The 21367-nt window shown below is 26.9% G+C and overlaps 1 protein-coding gene across 8 annotated transcripts in view; it reads right to left on the bottom strand.

The window, feature by feature from the left end:
* The window catches only part of LOC142220611 (uncharacterized), a 798617-nt gene that overhangs the window by 621800 nt on the left and 155450 nt on the right, over positions 1–21367 (bottom strand). For all 8 annotated transcript variants that reach the window (XR_012717895.1, XM_075289824.1, XM_075289826.1 and 5 more), the window contains exon 2: positions 16107–16247. Coding sequence is in view for 7 of the 8 variants with exons in the window: in XM_075289824.1 (XP_075145939.1) it covers positions 16107–16247 (141 nt within the window). In the remaining variant the exon portion in view is untranslated. The remainder of the gene's footprint in view (positions 1–16106; positions 16248–21367) is intronic.

The following is a 21367-nucleotide window of genomic DNA, read 5'->3' as shown; positions in this document are numbered from 1 at the left end:
GAACATTTTTGTAAAAATTTAATTTCTATAGAAAATGTTCTCAAAATGTTATTTCTATAGAAAATTTTGTCAAAATTTTATTTCTATAGAAAATTTTATCAACATTTTATTTCTCTAGAAAATTTTCTCAAAATGTTGTCAAAATTTTATTTCTATAGAAAATTTTATCAACATTTTATTTCTATAGAAAATTTTCTCAAAATGTTGTCAAAATTTTATTTCTATGGAAAATTTTGTCAAAATTTTATTTCTTTAGAAAATTTTGTCAAAATTTCATTTCTATAGAAAATTTTGTCAAAATTTCATTTCTATAAAAATTTTGTCAAAATTTTATTTTTATAGAAAATTTTCTCAACATTTTATTTCTATAGAATATTTTGTCACAATTGTATTCCTATAGAAAATTTTGTCAAAATGTTATTTCTATAGAAAATTTTGTCAAAATTGTATTCCTATAGAAAATTTTGTCTAAATTTTATTTCTATAGAAAATTTTATCAACATTTTATTTTTATAAAAAATTTTCTCAAAATTTTATTTCTATAGAAAATTTTCTCAAAATTTTATACCTAAAAAATTTTGTCAAAATTTTATTTCTATAGAAAATTTTATTTCTATAGAAAATTTTCACAAAATTTTATTTCTATAGAAAATTTTCTCAAAATTTTATTTCTATAGAAAATTTTCTCAAAATTTTATTTCTATAGAAAATTTTGTCAAAATGTTATTTCTATAGAAAATTTTGTCAAAATTTCATTTCTATAGAACATTTTTGTCAAAAATGTATGTCTATATTTTCTATAGAAATAAAATTTTGCCGCTTTTCTTTTCAATTTTTTTGTCAAAATTTTATACCTATAGAAAATTTGTGAAGTACCTCTCGGGTGGAGAGGACTATTTTTCAAAATCTATCAAAACATCAAGAATTCTACCAACCTACCAAACAGTAAAAAAATCGACCATGTTTGGTAAAATGCTACCAACTGTGGCAACCGTGGATTGATTCTAACAGGTACGCCTGGATGACAATAAACAATAGGCATCTTATGGACTGTTATCACACTCGCAGTCAAATTTTGTCAAATTTTTAATTCTATAGAAAATTTTATCAAAATTTTGGTTCTTTAGAAAGATTTGTCAAAATTTTATTTCTATAGAAAATTTTGTCAAAATTTTATTTCTATAGAAAATTTTGTAAAAATTTTATTTCTATAGAAAATGTTGCCAAAATTTTATTTCGGTATGATTTGTTTTCCAAATTTTATTTCGATAGAAAATTTTATCAACATTTTTTTATAGAAAATTTTCTCAAAATTTTATTTCTATAGAAAATTTTCTCAAAATTGTATACCTATAAAATTTTCTCAAAATTTTATTTCTATAGAAAATTTTGTCAAAATGTTATTTCTATAAAAATTTTGTCAACATTTGATTTCTATAGAAAATTTTGTCAAAATTTTATTTCTATAGAAAATGTTCTCAAAATGTTATTTCAATAGAAAATTTTGTCAAAATTTTATTTCTTAGAAATATTTATCAACACTTTATTTGTATAGAAAATTTTCTCAAAATTTTATCCTATAAAATTTAGTCAAAATTTTATCTCTATAGAAAATTTTCTCAAAATTTTATTTCTATAGAAAATTTTCTCAAAATTCTAATTCTATAGAATATATTGTCAAAATTGTATTTCTATAGAAAAATTTCTCAAAATTCTAATTCTATAGAATATATTGTCAAAATTCTATTTCTGTAGAAAGTTTTCTCAACATTTTATTACTATAGAAAATTTTCTCAAAATTGTATTTCTATAGAAAATGTTCTCAAAATTTTATTTTAATAGAATATTTTGTCAAAATTTTATTTCTATTGAAAATTTTGTCAAAATTTCATTTCTATAGAAAATTTAGACAAAATTTTATTTCTATACAAAATTTTGACAAAATTTTATTTCTATACAAAATTTTGTCAAAATTTCATTTCTATAAAAATTTTGCCAAAATTTTATTTCTATAGAAAATTTTCTCAATATTTTATTTCTATAGAATATTATGTCAAAATTTTATTTCTGTAGAAAATTTTGTCAAAATTGTATTCCTATAGAAAGTTTTATCAACATTTTATTTCTATAGAAAATTTTTTCAAAATGCTATTTCTATAGAAAATTTTGTCAAAATTGTATTCCTATAGAAAATTTTGTCAAAATGTTATTTCTATAGAAAATTTTATCAACATTTTATTTGTATAGAAAATTTTCTCAAAATTTTGTCAAAATTTTATTTCTATAGACAATTTTCTCAAAATTTTATACCTACAAAATTTTCTCAAAATTTTATTTCTATAGAAAATTTTGTCAAAATTTTATCTCTAGAGGAAGTTTTCTCCAAATTTTATTTCTATAGAAAATGTTCTCAAAATGTTATTTCAATAGAAAATTTTGTCAAAATTTTATTTCTATTGAAAATTTGGTAAAAATTTTATTTCTTAGAAATATTTATCAACATTTTATTTGTATAGAAAATTTTCTCAAAATTTTATACCTATAAAATTTTGTCAAAATTTTATTTCTATAGAAATTTTTCTCAAAATTTTATTTCTATAGAAAATTTTCTCAAAATTTTATTTCTATAGAAAATTTTTGTAAAAATTTTATTTCTATAGAAAATTTTGTCAAAATTTCATTTCTATAAAAATTTTGTCAAAATTTTATTTCTATAGAAAATTTTGTAAACATTTTATTTCTATAGAAAATTTTGTCAAAATTTCATTTCTATAGAAAATTTTTGTCAAAATTTTATGTCTATATTTTCTATAGAAATAAAATTTTGCCGCTTTTCTTTTCCATGTTTTTGTCAAAATTTTATACCTATAGAAAATTTGTGAAGTACCTCTCAGGTGGGGAGGACTATTTTGCAAAATCTATAAAAACATCAAGAATTCTACCAACCTACCAAACAGTAAAAAATCTACCATTTTTGGTAAAATCCTACCAACTGTGGCAACCGTGGACTGATTCCAACAGGTACGCCTGGATGAAAATAGCCAATAGGCATCTTATGGATTGTTATCACACTCCCAGTCGGTATTACAAAGTAGAGCTTTTTGATCAGGCAACACTCTTAAGTGGTCTGAAGAGGGCTCATGATCCTCAGTGCAGGTTAGATTAGGTGGCAGCCTGATATTTTAGGTTCACTTATACAATTCAAGGCGGGCATGCTAACCATTGCACCACGGTGGCTCACTGTGTGCCTCCGCATCCATTGCTAAACACCCAAGGTAACATCCCAACTTACTTTTAACCGTCCGTTACATCGGAACCGAATAGATGAAAACGAACCAACAATTCCAAGTCACTGAAATCGTATAAAGGACTGAACCCGAACTTATAATTCGCAACTATTTTTTGTTTATCTTAAGTTTAATTAATATCCTCGTGATATAATTGCCATAATATTATTGCAAAGCAGTCCCAAGTGGATTCTGTGATTCAATATCCTTATCTACAAATATTTCTTCTTTCAATTAATTTTTCCCTCATTACCCATGTGCAGCTTAACCCGATGAGTGTAAAGTAAACTCATTCAATGGGCTATAAAAGCGAAAATATAAAATCCCATCACCAATCCAATCGAATGATCAAGGACTACAGTCGAATTTATTTTTATCCTTTGCTATGCTCAATTTTTCATTTATAGGCGAATGTAAAGTTCTTCCCATTGCTAAAGTAATTAATAAAATGTAATAATATTCAGCCAGGGGATTTTCGCTCGCTTGCCACATTGGCTTCCACACGCTCGTTCATTTCAATGCCCAGTAGATATTCAAATAAATTATTACAGTGCACAATATGCCTGTATTATAGAGGAATTTTGTGCGAGCCTCGCCTTCGCGTCGCAGAAATGTTTCGAATATTTTGTCAGCCTCAGAGGAGTTACGCCTTTTAATGCCTACGTTGCAACGATGCAAACGCAAAATGTTATAGCCAAACATGCTGTGAGTTCGAAAAAAAAAATCTTTACAAGGATACATATGAATTGAAAGGATCCCAAAGTGTATGCGATTGTACTTAAAGGGAAAAACATAGGCAAGTGAGGCAATATTGATGTGTCTATTACACTGACGTTCCAAAAAAAATTGCTTATACACAGCGAATTAGTTTATTGATTCCTCGAAAATGCATACAACACACAAAAAAATTTCACGAAAATTTTTCCAATTAAAATTTTAATTGAGTTTTAAAAAATATTCAATTAAAAATTTTATTGATTCAACAAATTTTTTAATTGAAACAAAAATCAATCACAAAAATAATAGTATCAATTAAATTTTTAATTGGATCAATTACCTTTTGATTGACCTTCAATTAATTTTTTAATTGATACTATCATTTCTGTGATTGAAGACATTTCAATTAAAAATTAATTGGATCAATTAATTTCGTGATTGAATCAGAAAAAATTTTTTTTGTGTGAAGGTTTCGTGGCATCGAACTTTCATTAAATACGAATACACAATCCCTTTAACATAGAAAATGTATAATATAATTATTGATCTTGGAATTTTAACACATTATTTGAAGTAATGTCTGGTTCCATGAGTATGTTTGTGGTTTTATTTGTCTAAATCCTGTTAGGTAAATTATTTTCGTAGCCTAGGATCACCAGATTTTTGGAAAGTTTGCAAGCAGAGGAAGAGAAAAGGCTTACAACTATTTTTGGCGTCCAATGCGGGGCATTTTATTTTACATTTCGCTTGTTTTAAGACGAAAATTTTTATACCCTCCACCATTCAATTAATTTTTCCCTCATTACCCATGTGCAGCTTAACCCGATGAGTGTAAAGTAAACTCATTCAATGGGCTATAAAAGCGAAAATATAAAATCCCATCACCAATCCAATCGAATGATCAAGGACTACAGTCGAATTTATTTTTATCCTTTGCTATGCTCAATTTTTCATTTATAGGCGAATGTAAAGTTCTTCCCATTGCTAAAGTAATTAATAAAATGTAATAATATTCAGCCAGGGGATTTTCGCTCGCTTGCCACATTGGCTTCCACACGCTCGTTCATTTCAATGCCCAGTAGATATTCAAATAAATTATTACAGTGCACAATATGCCTGTATTATAGAGGAATTTTGTGCGAGCCTCGCCTTCGCGTCGCAGAAATGTTTCGAATATTTTGTCAGCCTCAGAGGAGTTACGCCTTTTAATGCCTACGTTGCAACGATGCAAACGCAAAATGTTATAGCCAAACATGCTGTGAGTTCGAAAAAAAAAATCTTTACAAGGATACATATGAATTGAAAGGATCCCAAAGTGTATGCGATTGTACTTAAAGGGAAAAACATAGGCAAGTGAGGCAATATTGATGTGTCTATTACACTGACGTTCCAAAAAAAATTGCTTATACACAGCGAATTAGTTTATTGATTCCTCGAAAATGCATACAACACACAAAAAAATTTCACGAAAATTTTTCCAATTAAAATTTTAATTGAGTTTTAAAAAATATTCAATTAAAAATTTTATTGATTCAACAAATTTTTTAATTGAAACAAAAATCAATCACAAAAATAATAGTATCAATTAAATTTTTAATTGGATCAATTACCTTTTGATTGACCTTCAATTAATTTTTTAATTGATACTATCATTTCTGTGATTGAAGACATTTCAATTAAAAATTAATTGGATCAATTAATTTCGTGATTGAATCAGAAAAAATTTTTTTTGTGTGAAGGTTTCGTGGCATCGAACTTTCATTAAATACGAATACACAATCCCTTTAACATAGAAAATGTATAATATAATTATTGATCTTGGAATTTTAACACATTATTTGAAGTAATGTCTGGTTCCATGAGTATGTTTGTGGTTTTATTTGTCTAAATCCTGTTAGGTAAATTATTTTCGTAGCCTAGGATCACCAGATTTTTGGAAAGTTTGCAAGCAGAGGAAGAGAAAAGGCTTACAACTATTTTTGGCGTCCAATGCGGGGCATTTTATTTTACATTTCGCTTGTTTTAAGACGAAAATTTTTATACCCTCCACCATAGGATGGGGGTATATTAACTTTGTCATTCCGCTTGTAACACATCGAAATATTGCTCTAAGACCCCATAAAGTATATATATTCTGGGTCGTGGTGAAATTGTGAGTCGATCTAAGCATGTCCGTCCGTCCGTCCGTCTGTTGAAACCACGCTAACTTCCGAACGAAACAAGCTATCGACTTGAAACTTGACACAAGTAGTTGTTACTGACGTAGGTCAGATAGTATTGCAAATGGGCCGAATCGGTATACTTTTACGTATAGCCCCCATATAAACGGACCCTCAGATTTGGCTTGCAGATCCTCTTGGAGGAGCAAAATTCATCCGATCCTGTTGAAATTTGGTACATGGTGTTGGTATATGGTCTCTAACAATCATGCCAAAATTGGTCCACATCGGTCCATACTTTTATATAGCCCCCATATAAACCGATCCCCAGATTTGGCTTGCGGAGCCCCAAAAAGAAACAAATTTCATCCGATCGGGCTGAAATATGGTACATGGTGTTGGTATATGGTCTCTAATAACCATGCGAAAATTGGTCCACATCGGTTCATAATTATATAGAGCCCCCATATAAACTGATCCCCCGATTTGGCTTGCGGAGCCTCAAAGAGAAACAAATTTCATCCAATCGGGCTGAAATTTGGTACATGGTGTTAGTATATGGTCTCTGACAACCAAGCAGGAATTGGTCCATATCGGTCCATAATTAAATGTAGCCCCCATATAAACCGATCCCCAGATTTGACGTTCCGGAGCCCCTTGGAAGAGCAAAATTCACCCGATCCGGTTGAAATTTGGTACGTGGTGTTAGTATATGGTCTCTAACAACCATGCACATATTGGTCCATACCGGTCTTAATTATACATAACCCCCATTTAAACCGATCCCCAGATTTGACCTCCGCAACTATTGGGGGAGCAAAATTCATACGACCCGGTTGAAAGAGTGGTATATTGCGCTAGTATATGGCCGCTAACAACCATGCCAAAAGTGGTCCATATCGGTCTATAGTTATATATAGCCGATCCCCAAAAATAATCTACCAAAATTTTATTTCTATAGAAAATTTTGTCAAAATTTTATTACTATAGAATTTTTTTTCAAAATTTTATTACTTTAGAAAATTTTGTCAAAATTTTATTTCTATAGAAAATTTTGTCAAAATTTTATTACTATAGCAATTTTTTTCAAAATTTTATTACTTTAAAAAATTTTGTCAAAATTTTATCAAGATTTTACTTCTATAGAAAATTTTGTCAAAATTTTATTTCTATAAAAAATTTTGTCAAAATTTTATTTCTATAGAAAATTTTGTCAAAATTTTATTTCTATAGAAAATTTTGTCAAAATTTTATTACTGTAGAAAATTTTGTCAAAATGTTATTACTATAGAAAATTTTGTCAAAATTTTATTTCTATAGAAAATTTTGTCAAAATTTTATTTCTATAGAAAATTTTGTCAAAATTTTATTTTTATAGAAAATTTTGTCAATATTTTATTTCTATAGAAAATTTTGTCAAAATTTTACTTCTATAAAAAATTTTGTCAAAATTTTATTACTATACAAAATTTTTTTAAAATTTTATTACTTTAGAAATTTTTGTCAAAATTTTATTACTATAGAAAATTTTGTCAAATTTTATTACTATAGAAAATTTTGTCAAAATTTTATTACTATAGAAAATTTTGTCAAAATTTTATTTCTATAGAAAATTTTGTCAAAATTTTATTTCTATAGAAAATTTTGTCAAAATTTTATTTCTATTGAAAATTGTGTCAAAATTTTATTACTATAGAAAATTTTGTCAAATTTTATTACTATAGAAAATTTTGTCAAAATTTTATTACTTTAGAAAATTTTGTCAAAATTTTATTACTATAGAAAATTTTGTCAAAATTTTATTACTATACAAAATTTTGTCAAGATTTTATTTCTATAGAAAATTTTATCAAAATTTTATTACTATAGAAAATTTTGTCAAAATTTTATTACCATAGAAAATTTTTTCAAGATTTTATTTCTATAGAAAATTGTGTCAAAATTTTATTACTCTAGAAAATTTTGTCAAAATTTTAGTACTATAGAAAATTTTGTCAAAATTTTATTTCTATAGAAAATTTTGTCAAAATTTTATTACTATACAAAATTTTGTCAAAATTTTATTACTATACAAAATCTTTTTAAAATTTTATTACTTTAGAAAATGTTGTCAACATTTTATTACTATAGAAAATTTTGTCAAAATTTTATTTCTATACAAAATTTTGTCAAGATTTTATTTCTATAGAAAATGTTGTCAAAATTTTATTTCTATAGAAAATTTTGTCAAAATTTTATTACTATACAAAATTTTTTCAAAATTTTATTACTATACAATATTTTGTCAAAATTTTATTACAATACAACATTTTTTCAAAATTTTATTACTTTAGAAATTTTTGTCAAAATTTTATTACTATAGAAAATTTTGTCAAATTTTATTACTATAGAAAATTTTGTCAAAATTTTATTACTATAGAAAATTTTGTCAAAATTTTATTACTGTAGAAAATTTTGTCAAAATTTTAGTACTTTAGAAAATTTTATCAAAATTTTATTACTATACAAATAATCTACCAAGATTTTATTACTATAGAAAATTTTGTTAAAATTTTATTACTATAGAAAATTTTGTTAAAATTTTATTACTATAGAAAATTTTGTCAAAATTTTATTACTTTACAAAATTTTTTCAAAATTTTATTACTATAGAAAATTTTGTCAAAATTTTATAACAATAGAAAATTTTGTCAAAATTTTACTACTATACAAAATTTTGTCAAGAGTTTATTTATATAGAAAATTTTGTCAAAATTTTATTACTATACAAAATTTTGTCAAAATTTTATTACTATATAAAATTTTGTCAAAATTTTATCACTATACAAAATTTTGTCAAAATTTTATTACTATAGAAATTTTTTTCAAAATTGTATTACTATACACAATTTTTTGAAAATTTTATTACTTTGGAAAATTTTGTCAAAATTTTATTACTATACAAAATTTTGTCAAGATTTTATTTCTATAGAAAATTTTGTTACAATTTAATTTCTATAGAAAATTTTGTCAAAATTTCATTTCTATAGAAAATTTTGTCAAAATTTTATTTCTACAGAAATTTTTGTCAAAATTTTATTACTTTTGAAAATTTTGTCAAAATTTTATTACTATAGAAAATTTTGTCAAAATTTTATTACTTTAGAAAATTTTGTCAAAGTTTTATTACTTTAGAAAATTTTGTAAAAATTTTATTACTATAGAAAATTTTGTCAAAATTTTATTACTATAGAAAATTTTGTCAAAATTTTATTTCTATAGAAAATTTTGTCAACATTTTATTTCTACAGAAAATGTTGTCAAAATTTTATTACTATACAAATTTTTTTTTTTGTAAATTTTATTACTATAGAAAATTTTGTCAAATTTTTATTACAATACAAAATTTTTTCAAAATGTTATTACTTTAGAAAATGTTGTAAAAATTTTATTACTATAGAAAATTTTGTCAAAATTTAATTACTGTAGAAAATTTTGTCAAAATTTTATTACTATACAAAATTTTGTCAAGATTTTATTTCTATAGAAAATTTTGTCAACATTTTATTACTATAGAAAATTTTGTCAAAATTTTATTTCTATAGAAAATTTTGTCAAAATTTTATTTCTATAGAAAATTTTGTCAAAATTTTATTTGTATAGAAAATTTTGTCAAAATTTTATTTTTATGAAAATTTTGTCAAAATTTTATTTCTATAGAAAATTTTGTCAAAATTTTATTTCTATAAAAAATTTGGTCAAAATTTTATTCCTATAGAAAATTTTGTCAAACTGAATTATTTACGTATTTAATCGGTCTTTTTTGTTTAATACATACCCCGTATGTACTAGCTTACAATTGAGAACACGGTGTTAAGAACTCTTACGATCCATCGGCAAGAAATTCGAATGTGGATGACAGTCTTTAGTAAAAGTTGCTATGCAATCCATAGTGGAGGGTACGTAAGATTCGGCCTGGCCGAACTTGAGATCTTCTGTTGACATTTATTGCAAAGAAAAGGATCGAATAAAAAACCAAAATTCAAAATCTTCTCTACAATCTTAACCCTTCTGTAGTAACTGTTCACTTCAAACATATCTGTAGTTGAGTGTTGCGGAGGATGTGATACCGCTACGAATGTCAATATTGATGTGTACCGCGTAATGAAATGTTTTTTCCCCTTAGTAATGCTATGCATGTTTTAGTGTTTGTGTGTGTATGTGTATGTGTTTGTAAATTACAACTTACACAAACGATGAGATATGAGATTGAGAGTTGGGTTTTGGTACTCTACATCTGTAAGTTGCAAATGCCTAAGTGAAGCTAAAGTAATTGCAAACCAACGAAATATTCATCGCAAAAACAAAAATCACAGAATATCAGCACATCAAGCTGGCGTGCAAGAATTTCGTGGTATTGGCAATGCAAGCTGTTGTCAGAAGCCTAAAATAGGGAAACAGAAGCATCTATCGCTAGGCATTTTGCCAAGTCTCTATGCTGCACAGAAAAAAGAGGGGAATATAATAATTGTAGAGTGTCATCGTTTATCCAGGAAATTTCAAATAAATTGGAGAAGTGTGCCTTAAGTCCCTCTAGCTGTTAAATTGGGCTATACCAAAAAAATAGTCCGATACACACCATCTACTATTTTTGTAAACCTAACATGAAAACTTGTGCCATAATTTTCCAATATTATATATCATAGCGAAATCTATTTGTAAATAATTCTCGCATCCTCAATAGCCCCCTCTTCAATGGAATATCATTTAAACCAGACTACAGAAGGATGCAACAGCTGACAATTCATTGCAATTCAAATGGATGGTTGTGATGAAGATGATGGATTGGCAAATGTATGTAGAATATTTATACACAAACACGCATACTCTTGCAAATATAATCAAACTACTACACACTCTCGCTCTCTCACTATCAAATTCATACACTCATCTATACTTACAAGTGTACGTGCGATAGAGTTTTCCAATCGACCGCATGCTGATGCCATTTACAGCGGCCCAACACATGTTAATGGCATTATTGACCATTTCAGCTTATATGCTGGGCCACCAGGGCCATTCATACCAAGATGATGCCATGAGTTTCAATGCAGCGGCAACAGCAGCAAAACCAAAGGTGTTCAAGGGTAATTGAAGATCTCAATATGCTACATTTTCGATAGCTTTACAAAAAGCAACGACGAACAAACTCTCAGTGTGTGTGCGTGTATGTGTAACAACACTGAAGAGGACCATTGAACATTCAATCAGGTATAGTAGGGGTTCATATGAAAAGATCACCACAACCTATGAACACAACGCAAAGATCCAATAAGATGGGCCAGAGAAACCAGGGCAACTCAACATGGTTTTATGGTTGGAAATTCTGGACATTCCATTTGCACATGCACAAACACACACACACACGGGTGGCACAGCAAAATGGCAACCGGATAGCAATGATGGACATTGCTATGCATTTTCCAGATATATATCGCAATGAGGGAAGATATATTAATGGGTCAAATGCAAAAGAAAATAAAATCATTTCATTTTGTTTCGCAAATCCAATTGAATTCTACACAAATGCTAATATCGAATTATTATATGATTAATTATACGCACCATAAGCCTCATATTAATATTACGTATACGGCAAAGAGTGTTCTCGGCATAAAACTTCAAAAGTGTTTCATTGACATTGCCACAGCAATTAAAAAAGGTGTAAGGTTCAACTGAGTCCACAGTAATGCAGGATTTTTAGTGAAATTTCTTTACATTCTATACAAAATCGAATAGGGCAATATTATGATTGTTTATACACCCCGTATTAATACGAAATATGGTGTACTCGACTTTCACCCAAAAAATGCTGTTTAGAACATTCTAAAAATTAGAAAGTTAGTGGTAAGGGTGGACGGAGCCGACTATTTATATATTAATTTGTCAAAATGAAAAGTGATAAGAAAAAATTATTTTGCTTCGGAAGTTCAATAGATTTCGAAACAGATTTTAATATCGAATACAGTGAAACCTCTTAAAAGTAGACTCACACGGCCGAGCAAATTTTGAGAGGTTAATTTTAATAGGTTAATATAATAAACGTCTCAAAAACATATCAACTTTTGAGAGGAGTCCGATTTTTGTAGTGTCCATACTTGAGAGTTTTCACTGTATCACGCATTAATGAATAACGCGGTTTACAAAAAAAATGAATTAAATTAACTTCCTGTGTCGATAAAATAAAGAACATCTTTGAGGTAGATTGGTAGAATTCTTGAAGTTTTGGTAAATTTTTCGAAACATTCTTCTCCTAATAAAAGGGACTTATAATCGGTATAGAAATAAAATTTTGGAAAATTTTCCATACACATAACATTTTGGAAAAATATTTTATAGAAATAAAATAAAATTATAGAAAAAACCTACAAAAATAAAATTTTGAAATAATTCTCTAGAGAAATAAAATGTTCGCAAAACTTTCTATAGAAATAAAAATTTGCCAATATTTTCTATAAAATAAAATGTTGGCAAAACTTTATACAGAAATAAAATTTTGGCCAAATTTTCTACAGAAATAAAATTTTAGAAAAATTTTCTATTGAGATAAAATTTTGGAAAAATTTTCTATAGAAATAAAATTTTGCCAAAAGTTTACATACAACTAAAATTTTGGCAAAAGTAAAAGGAGAAAGAAATAGTATTTTGGAAAAAAAATTCTATAGAAATAAACAAAAATTACAGAAATAAAATTCTGGAAAAATTTTCTACAGAAATAAAATTTTGGAAAAATTTTGGCAAAATTTTCTACAGAAATAAAATTTTGGAAAAATTTTCGATAGAAATAAAATTTTCCAAAAAGTTTATATAAAAATAAAATTTTGACAAAAGAGGAGTAAGAAATAACATTTTTGAAAAAAATTCATAGAAATAAAATTTTGGCAAAATTTGCAACAGAAATACAATTTTGGAAAATTTTCCATAGATATAAAATTTTGGAAAACTGTTTTATAGAAATAGAATAAAATTATAGAAACAAAATCTACAGAAATAAAATTTTGAAATAATTTTCTATAGAATTAAAATTTTGGAAAATTTTTTAGAAATAAAATTTTGGAGAAATTTTGTATAGAAAAAAATGTTCTACGGGAATAAATTTTTCGCAAAATTTTCTACAGGTATAAAATGTTGAGACAATTTTCTATAGAAATACAATTTTGAGAAAATTTTAACAAAATTTTCGATAAAAAAAAATTTTTTGAAAAATGAAAAATGTTGAGAAAATTTTCTATAGAAATAAAATTTTGAGAAAATTTAAACAAAATTTTCTATAGAAAAAAATTTTTTTAAAAATTTTCTATAGATATAAAATTTTGGAAAAATGTTTTATAAAAATAAACTAAAATTATAGAAATAAAATTTTGGAATATTTTTTTACAGAATAAAATGTTGGCAAAAAATCTATAGAAATAAACTTTTGGAAAATTTTTCTAAAGACATACAATTTTGGCAAAAAATTCTATAGAAAAAAAAATTTGGAAAAAAAATTTCAGAAAAAAATTCTATGGAAATAAAATTTAGACAAAATTTTCTATAGAAATAAAATTTTGAGAAAGTTTTCTATAGAAATAAAATTCACACAAAATTTTCTATAAAAAACAATTTAGACAACATTTTCTGCAGAAATAAAATTCTGAGAACATTTTCTATAGAAATAAAATTTTGCGAAAATATTCTATAGAAATAAAATTTAGACAAACTTTTCTATAGGTATAAAATTTTTGGAAAACAATTTTATAGTAATAAAAATCTGGAAAAATTTTAAATTTTTCGCAAAATTTTCTACAGTAATAAAAAGATGAGAAAATTTTCTATAGAAATTAAATTTTGAGAAAATTTTAACAAAATTTTATATAGAAATTTTTTTTTTAAATTTTCTATAGATATAAAATTTTGGAAAAATGTTTTATTAAAAAAAAACTAAAATTATAGAAATAAAGTTTTGGAATAATTTTTTAAAGAAATAAAATTTTGGCAAAAAAATCTATTGAAATAAACTTTTGGAAAATTTTTCTAAAGATATAAAATTTGCAAAAATTTCTATAGAAATACAATTTTGTCAAAAAATTCTATAGAAAAAAAAATTGGAAAAAATTTGTATAGAAATAGAATTTCGACAAAAATTTCTATAGAAATAAAATTTCAGAAAAAATTTCTATAGAAATAAAATTTTGAGAAAATTTTCTACAAAAATAAAATTTTGAGAAAATTTTCTATAGAAATAAAATGTTGAGAAAGTTTTCTATAGAAATAAAATTTTGACAAAATTTTCTATAGATATAAAATTTTTGGAAAACAATTTTATAGTAATAAAAATTTGGAAAAATTTTACATAAAAAGAAAATTTTGGCAAAAATAAGAGGTAGTTATATTCTTTATAGAAATAACAGTTTGGAAAATTTTTCTACATATAAAATTTTGGAAAAATGTTTTATAGAAATAAACTAAAATTATAATAATATAAAAATTTTCCATAGAAATAAAACTTTCGAAAAATTTTATATAGAAATAAAATTTTGGAAAAAAAATTATAGAAATACAATTTTGCAAAATTTTATTTAAAAAGAAAATTTTGGCAAAAATAAGAGGTAGTTAAATTCTTTATAGAAATAACATTTTGGAATAATTTTCTATGGAAATAAAATTTTGAAAAAAATTTTTCTAGAAATAAAATATTGGCCACATTTTCTATCGAAATAAGTTTGGTAAAATTTTGTATAGAAATAACATTTTAGAAACAAAATTTTTCTATAGAAATGACCCCCTCAATATATTCTATTACTTAAAAACTCCAGAAGATAAGTTCCTACTGTCTCTTTAGAACATTTAGTGCGAAAAATATTGCAAAAATTTTCTGTAGAATAACATTTTTTGGAAAAATTTTCTATAGAAATAAAATTTTGGAAAAATGTTCTATAGAAATTTTTTGGAAAATTTTCTATAAAAATAAAATTTTGGAAAAATTTTAGATAGAAATAAAATTTTGGAAAAATTTTCTATAGTGATAAAATTGTAGAAAAAATTCCATAGAAATAAAATGTTTATTGTGGTTTTGATTTCAGCTTAAAACAATGCGCTGATTAGCATACAAGGGTAGCTTAACCAACAGAGGAAAATTAAATTTATCAAATTTATAGTAATTTTTTTTATTTGGATTTTTTTAATTTGTGTTAATTTTTTAGTTTTTCAAATTTCTGTAGTTTTTTGTTTGGCACGAGTGGTAAACGTGGTTGAAGTTCGACGGATTCCAGATTTTTACATACTATACAAAATCTAAGACGAAAATATATATCACAATGGACTGAATAGTCTAAGTGAGCCTGAATCTTAATCGGACTGCCACTTTAAACTAACCTAAGACAAAAATATTATCATTACTTATACGCGCCATGGTACCCATATTAATATTGCGTATACGGCAATATTATGATTACTTATACGCACCATGGACACTTTACATTTAACAACCATAAGTTTTGTTTTTTATATTCACATTTTCTTCAACTCTAGCAATTTAGTTTTATAATTCCTTTTGCTTTTCAACCATTTCCAAAATGGGGTAATATTTTATCATCCTGCTTTCAATCCATATTATTGCCATGTTTGTTCTGCTTTCAGTTAACAATTTTAACAAGAAACAATTCAATTCAAGTGAATCTCTTTCAGTTTGCTTTTTTGTAACAATTTTAAAGTGCTGGTATACTTCAGTTTTGCTTTTGAGGCAATTATTTTTGTTTAAATGCTAGGAAAATTGCCAATTGTTATATTTAACTACCCCCAAAAAAGGTTTAAATTAAGCTTTTACACTGACAAAAGGCAACAATTTATTCGAATTGAAATGGTCAAATGGTGTAGATTGCAAATTCGATTTGATGCTTAAGTGTGTTTTTGTTTTTTCACTTACCTTTAAATCTGCATTCCGGTATCATTTCATCACTATGATCGGCACAATCAGATTCACCATCACAAAGAAAACGTACCGGCAAGCAATCACCATTACCGCAACGGAATTGTTTTTCAGTGCAAACATAGGTTAAATTTTGTCCTGTAAGAAAAATATGTAAGGGAAGAATTTAGATTTTTGTCATTAAAGAATTAAGGGGTCTTTGCGTTATGTGTGTGAAGATAAATTCGAATTTGAAATTTGCAGCAAAAACTTAGCCGAGACACAAACCAACACCAAAAATATTTTTCAAATTCGAATTTAGGATTTCAAATTCGAATTTGGATTTTCAGTATTTGGCTTATTATTTAAAAACTAAGCCGCGTGCGATATAGAGAGTAGGCTCATTGGAAAGGGCTTGAGCTCAGCTTTCATAATCACAAAAGTCTTCATTAGAAAAGTATTTGTGAAAAGCGAAAATTTGAAAACAAAATTTTCATCAAATTTTTACAACGGGCCCACTGTGCCAAAACTAAGCCGCGTGCGATATAGAGAGTAGGCTCATTGGAAAGGGCTTGAGCTCAGCTTTCATAATCACAAAAGTCTTCATTAGAAAAGTATTTGTGAAAAGCGAAAATTTGAAAACAAAATTTTCATCAAATTTTTACAACGGGCCCACTGTGCCAAAACTAAGCCGCGTGCGATACAGAGAGTAGGCTCATTGCAAAGGGCTTGAGCTCAGCTTTCATAATCACGAAAGTCTTCATTAGAAAAGTATTTGTGAAAAGCGCAAATTGGAAAATAAAATTTTCATCAAATGTTTACAACGGGCCCACTGTGCCAAAACCAAGCCGCGTGCGATATAGAGACTAGGCTCATTGGAAAGGGCTTGAGCTCAGCTTTCACATCCATGAAAGTCTTCATTAGAAAAGTATTTGTGAAAAGCGCAAATTGGAAAATAAAATTTTCAACAAATTTTTACAACGGGCCCACTGTGCCAAAACCAAGCCGCGTGCGATATAGAGAGTAGACTCATTGGAAAGGGCTTGAGCTCAGCTTTCATAATCACGAAAGTCTTCATTAGAAAAGTATTTGTGAAAAGCGAAAATTTGAAAACAAAATTTTCATCAAATTTTTACAACGGGCCCACTGTGCCAAAACTAAGCCGCGTGCGATATGGAGACTAGGCTCATTGGAAAGGGCTTGAGCTCAGCTTTCATAATCACAAAAGTCTTCATTAGAAAAGTATTTGTGAAAAGCGAAAATTTGAAAACAAAATTTTCATCAAATTTTTACAACGGGCCCACTGTGCCAAAACTAAGCCGCGTGCGATATAGAGACTAGGTTCATCGGAAAGGGCTTGAGCTCAGCTTTCAGACCCACAATAGTCTTCACCATATAGATGTCATTAAATTTTAAAGTTTTATTTAAAGGATAAACAATTTCTCAATATTGTCAATATTCTGTTTTGTATACACACAAAAATGTTTTTTTTTCTGATTCAATCACGAATTTAATTGATACATTTAATTATTTAATTGAAATTTCTTAAATCACGAAAATGACATTAAAAAAATTAATTGATATCAAGAGCAAATTTGAATTAATTTTTTAAATGACTAAATAAAAAATTTAATTGATGTTGATTGCAAAACTCAATTAATTTTTTCATTAAAAATTTAATTGTATTAATTAGTTTTTTACTTAAAAATTTTAAGGTTATTAATTAATTTAATGTTTCCATATTGATTAAAAAGTTAATTGCATCAATTAATTTATTAATTGGAAAATTTTGCAACTTCTATCAACTTTTTCAAAGGAAATTTGTTGATGATATTTTTTCTGCGTAGGACTCACACTTTGGGAACAGCTGATATTTATCAATAAACTTTTATGTTCACTGCGTTTGAATACGAAAAACAAAATTTGTATACATCGCAAAATTAATTGCTCCAATCTATTTTTGATTAAATTTTTTTCTATCACGAAAATGATAATATCAATCATCTATAACAACTAAAAAATTAGATGTTCCAATTCAATTTTGCAATTGATTTTTTTTTAACTAAATAAATAATGAAATCAAGTAAATTATGATTAAATAGATTTTAAATTAAATTATTAATTAAAACTTTAATTTAAAATATATTGGTGGTATTTTTGCTGCGTGATGAAGATTTTGTTGATTCGCGGTTCCGAATCATTTTGTCCGCAAATTTAATTAACTCAATTAAATCCAATTGATTCCATTAAAAGTGTAATTGACTACGATGGCAAAACACTATTTTTTCGCTGAAGCAATTTTATTTTTATTGAAATTGCTTACATGAAGAAGTAGATAGCATCAATCACAAATTACAAAAATACTTAATTAATTCGGAATTTACAATCAATTGTAGTGTTGATTCAATTAATTTTTAAATTATGCCAATGAACTGTTTATTGTATCACTACTCATTTATAATTAATTAAACTACAAATAAATAATAGTGTCGATTAATTTTGTAATTGGTTCAATTAATTTCGTGATAAAAAAGTAAACAAAATTGTTTGTGCAAAAACCTACAAATTAATTAAAAACTCATAGTAGACCACAGAAAAAAATACTACCAACGTATTTCCAATTAAACTTTTAACTGATCAATCACGATAGTATTAATCATAGAAGTAATCATAAATAAAAAATATTCTTGGTTAAAAAAGCAATTGTTTTCTTCGGCACTTTCACTTAATTTTAATTTGCTTCAATTAAAAATTTGATTGATTTTGGTAGAAAACTAAATTTTTTGTTAGAGACAATCAATTGTATAATTTTCTATTATTTATTTATTTATAATTATTTTACCAGTCGAAGAAATATTTTTTTGCAATCGTTTAAGAGTTTATATTTTTTATATTTATTATTATATAATTGGCTTAAATTATTTAATGTACTGCCAATTGAATTAAAAAATGAAAATAACATACATTTCTTAAAAAAGCGCTCATTTTGTATGTAAAAGAAAATGTTGAACCTGCTTCGTAATGTCAAATTAACAAATTAAATAAACAAAATAATATCAAATTTAATTTAATAATTTAACGAAGTATTGTTTAAAATAAGGCATTATATGCTAAATAAATAAATTGGATTTATTTATTTTCAATTTGATATTTCTTTTTAAATTTGATTTTCAAATTTTCGCTTTTCAAATACTTTTCTAATGAAGACTTTTGTGATTATGAAAGCTGAGCTCAAGCCCTTTCCAATGAGCCTAGTCTCTATATCGCACGCGGCTTAGTTTTGGCACAGTGGGCCCGTTGTAAAAATTTGTTGAAAAAGCATTTTCAAATTTTCGCTTTTCACAAATACTTTTCTAATGAAGACTTTTGTGATTATGAAAGCTGAGCTCAAGCCCTTTCCAATGAGCCTAGTCTCTATATCGCACGCGGCTTAGTTTTGGCACAGTGGGCCCGTTGTAAAAATTTGATGAAAATTTTGTTTTCAAATTTTCGCTTTTCACAAATACTTTTCTAATGAAGACTTTTGTGATTATGAAAGCTGAGCTCAAGCCCTTTCCAATGAGCCTACTCTCTATATCGCACGCGGCTTAGTTTTGGCAAAGTGGGCCCGTTGTAAAAATTTGATGAAAATTTTGTTTTCAAATTTTCGCTTTTCACAAATACTTTTCTAATGAAGACTTTTGTGATTATGAAAGCTGAGCTCAAGCCCTTTCCAATGAGCCTACTCTCTATATCGCACGCGGCTTAGTTTTGGCAAAGTGGGCCCGTTGTAAAAATTGGATGAAAATTTTGTTTTCAAATTTTCGCTTTTCACAAATACTTTTCTAATGAAGACTTTTGTGATTATGAAAGCTGAGCTCAAGCCCTTTCCAATGAGCCTACTCTCTATATCGCACGCGGCTTAGTTTTGGCACAGTGGGCCCGTTGTAAAAATTTGATGAAAATTTTGTTTTCAAATTTTCGCTTTTCACAAATACTTTTCTAATGAAGACTTTTGTGATTATGAAAGCTGAGCTCAAGCCCTTTCCAATGAGCCTAGTCTCTATATCGCACGCGGCTTAGTTTTGGCACAGTGGGCCCGTTGTAAAAATTTGATGAAAATTTTGTTTTCAAATTTTCGCTTTTCACAAATACTTTTCTAATGAAGACTTTCGTGATTATGAAAGCTGAGCTCAAGCCCTTTCCAATGAGTCTACTCTCTATATCGCACGCGGCTTAGTTTTGGCACAGTGGGCCCGTTGTAAAAATTTGATGAAAATTTTGTTTTCAAATTTTCGCTTTTCACAAATACTTTTCTAATGAAGACTTTTGTGATTATGAAAGCTGAGCTCAAGCCCTTTCCAATGAGCCTACTCTCTATATCGCACGCGGCTTAGTTTTGGCAAAGTGGGCCCGTTGTAAAAATTGGATGAAAATTTTATTTTCAAATTTTCGCTTTTCAAATACTTTTCTAATGAAGACTTTTGTGATTATGAAAGCTGAGCTCAAGCCCTTTCCAATGAGCCTAGTCTCTATATCGCACGCGGCTTAGTTTTGGCACAGTGGGCCCGTTGTAAAAATTTGTTGAAAAAGCATTTTCAAATTTTCGCTTTTCACAAATACTTTTCTAATGAAGACTTTTGTGATTATGAAAGCTGAGCTCAAGCCCTTTCCAATGAGCCTAGTCTCTATATCGCACGCGGCTTAGTTTTGGCACAGTGGGCCCGTTGTAAAAATTTGATGAAAATTTTGTTTTCAAATTTTCGCTTTTCACAAATACTTTTCTAATGAAGACTTTTGTGATTATGAAAGCTGAGCTCAAGCCCTTTCCAATGAGCCTACTCTCTATATCGCACGCGGCTTAGTTTTGGCAAAGTGGGCCCGTTGTAAAAATTGGATGAAAATTTTGTTTTCAAATTTTCGCTTTTCACAAATACTTTTCTAATGAAGACTTTTGTGATTATGAAAGCTGAGCTCAAGCCCTTTCCAATGAGCCTAGTCTCTATATCGCACGCGGCTTAGTTTTGGCACAGTGGGCCCGTTGTAAAAATTTGATGAAAATTTTGTTTTCAAATTTTCGCTTTTCACAAATACTTTTCTAATGAAGACTTTTGTGATTATGAAAGCTGAGCTCAAGCCCTTTCCAATGAGCCGAGTCTCTATATCGCACGCGGCTTAGTTTTGGCACAGTGGGCCCGTTGTAAAAATTTGATGAAAATTTTGTTTTCAAATTTTCGCTTTTCACAAATACTTTTCTAATGAAGACTTTTGTGATTATGAAAGCTGAGCTCAAGCCCTTT

Source organism: Haematobia irritans, chromosome 1, assembly GCF_050003625.1.
Source record: "Haematobia irritans isolate KBUSLIRL chromosome 1, ASM5000362v1, whole genome shotgun sequence".
NCBI classification, from domain to species: domain Eukaryota; kingdom Metazoa; phylum Arthropoda; class Insecta; order Diptera; family Muscidae; genus Haematobia; species Haematobia irritans.
Note: the sequence above shows the minus strand (reverse complement) of the source record. Positions and strands in the feature narration are given on the sequence as shown.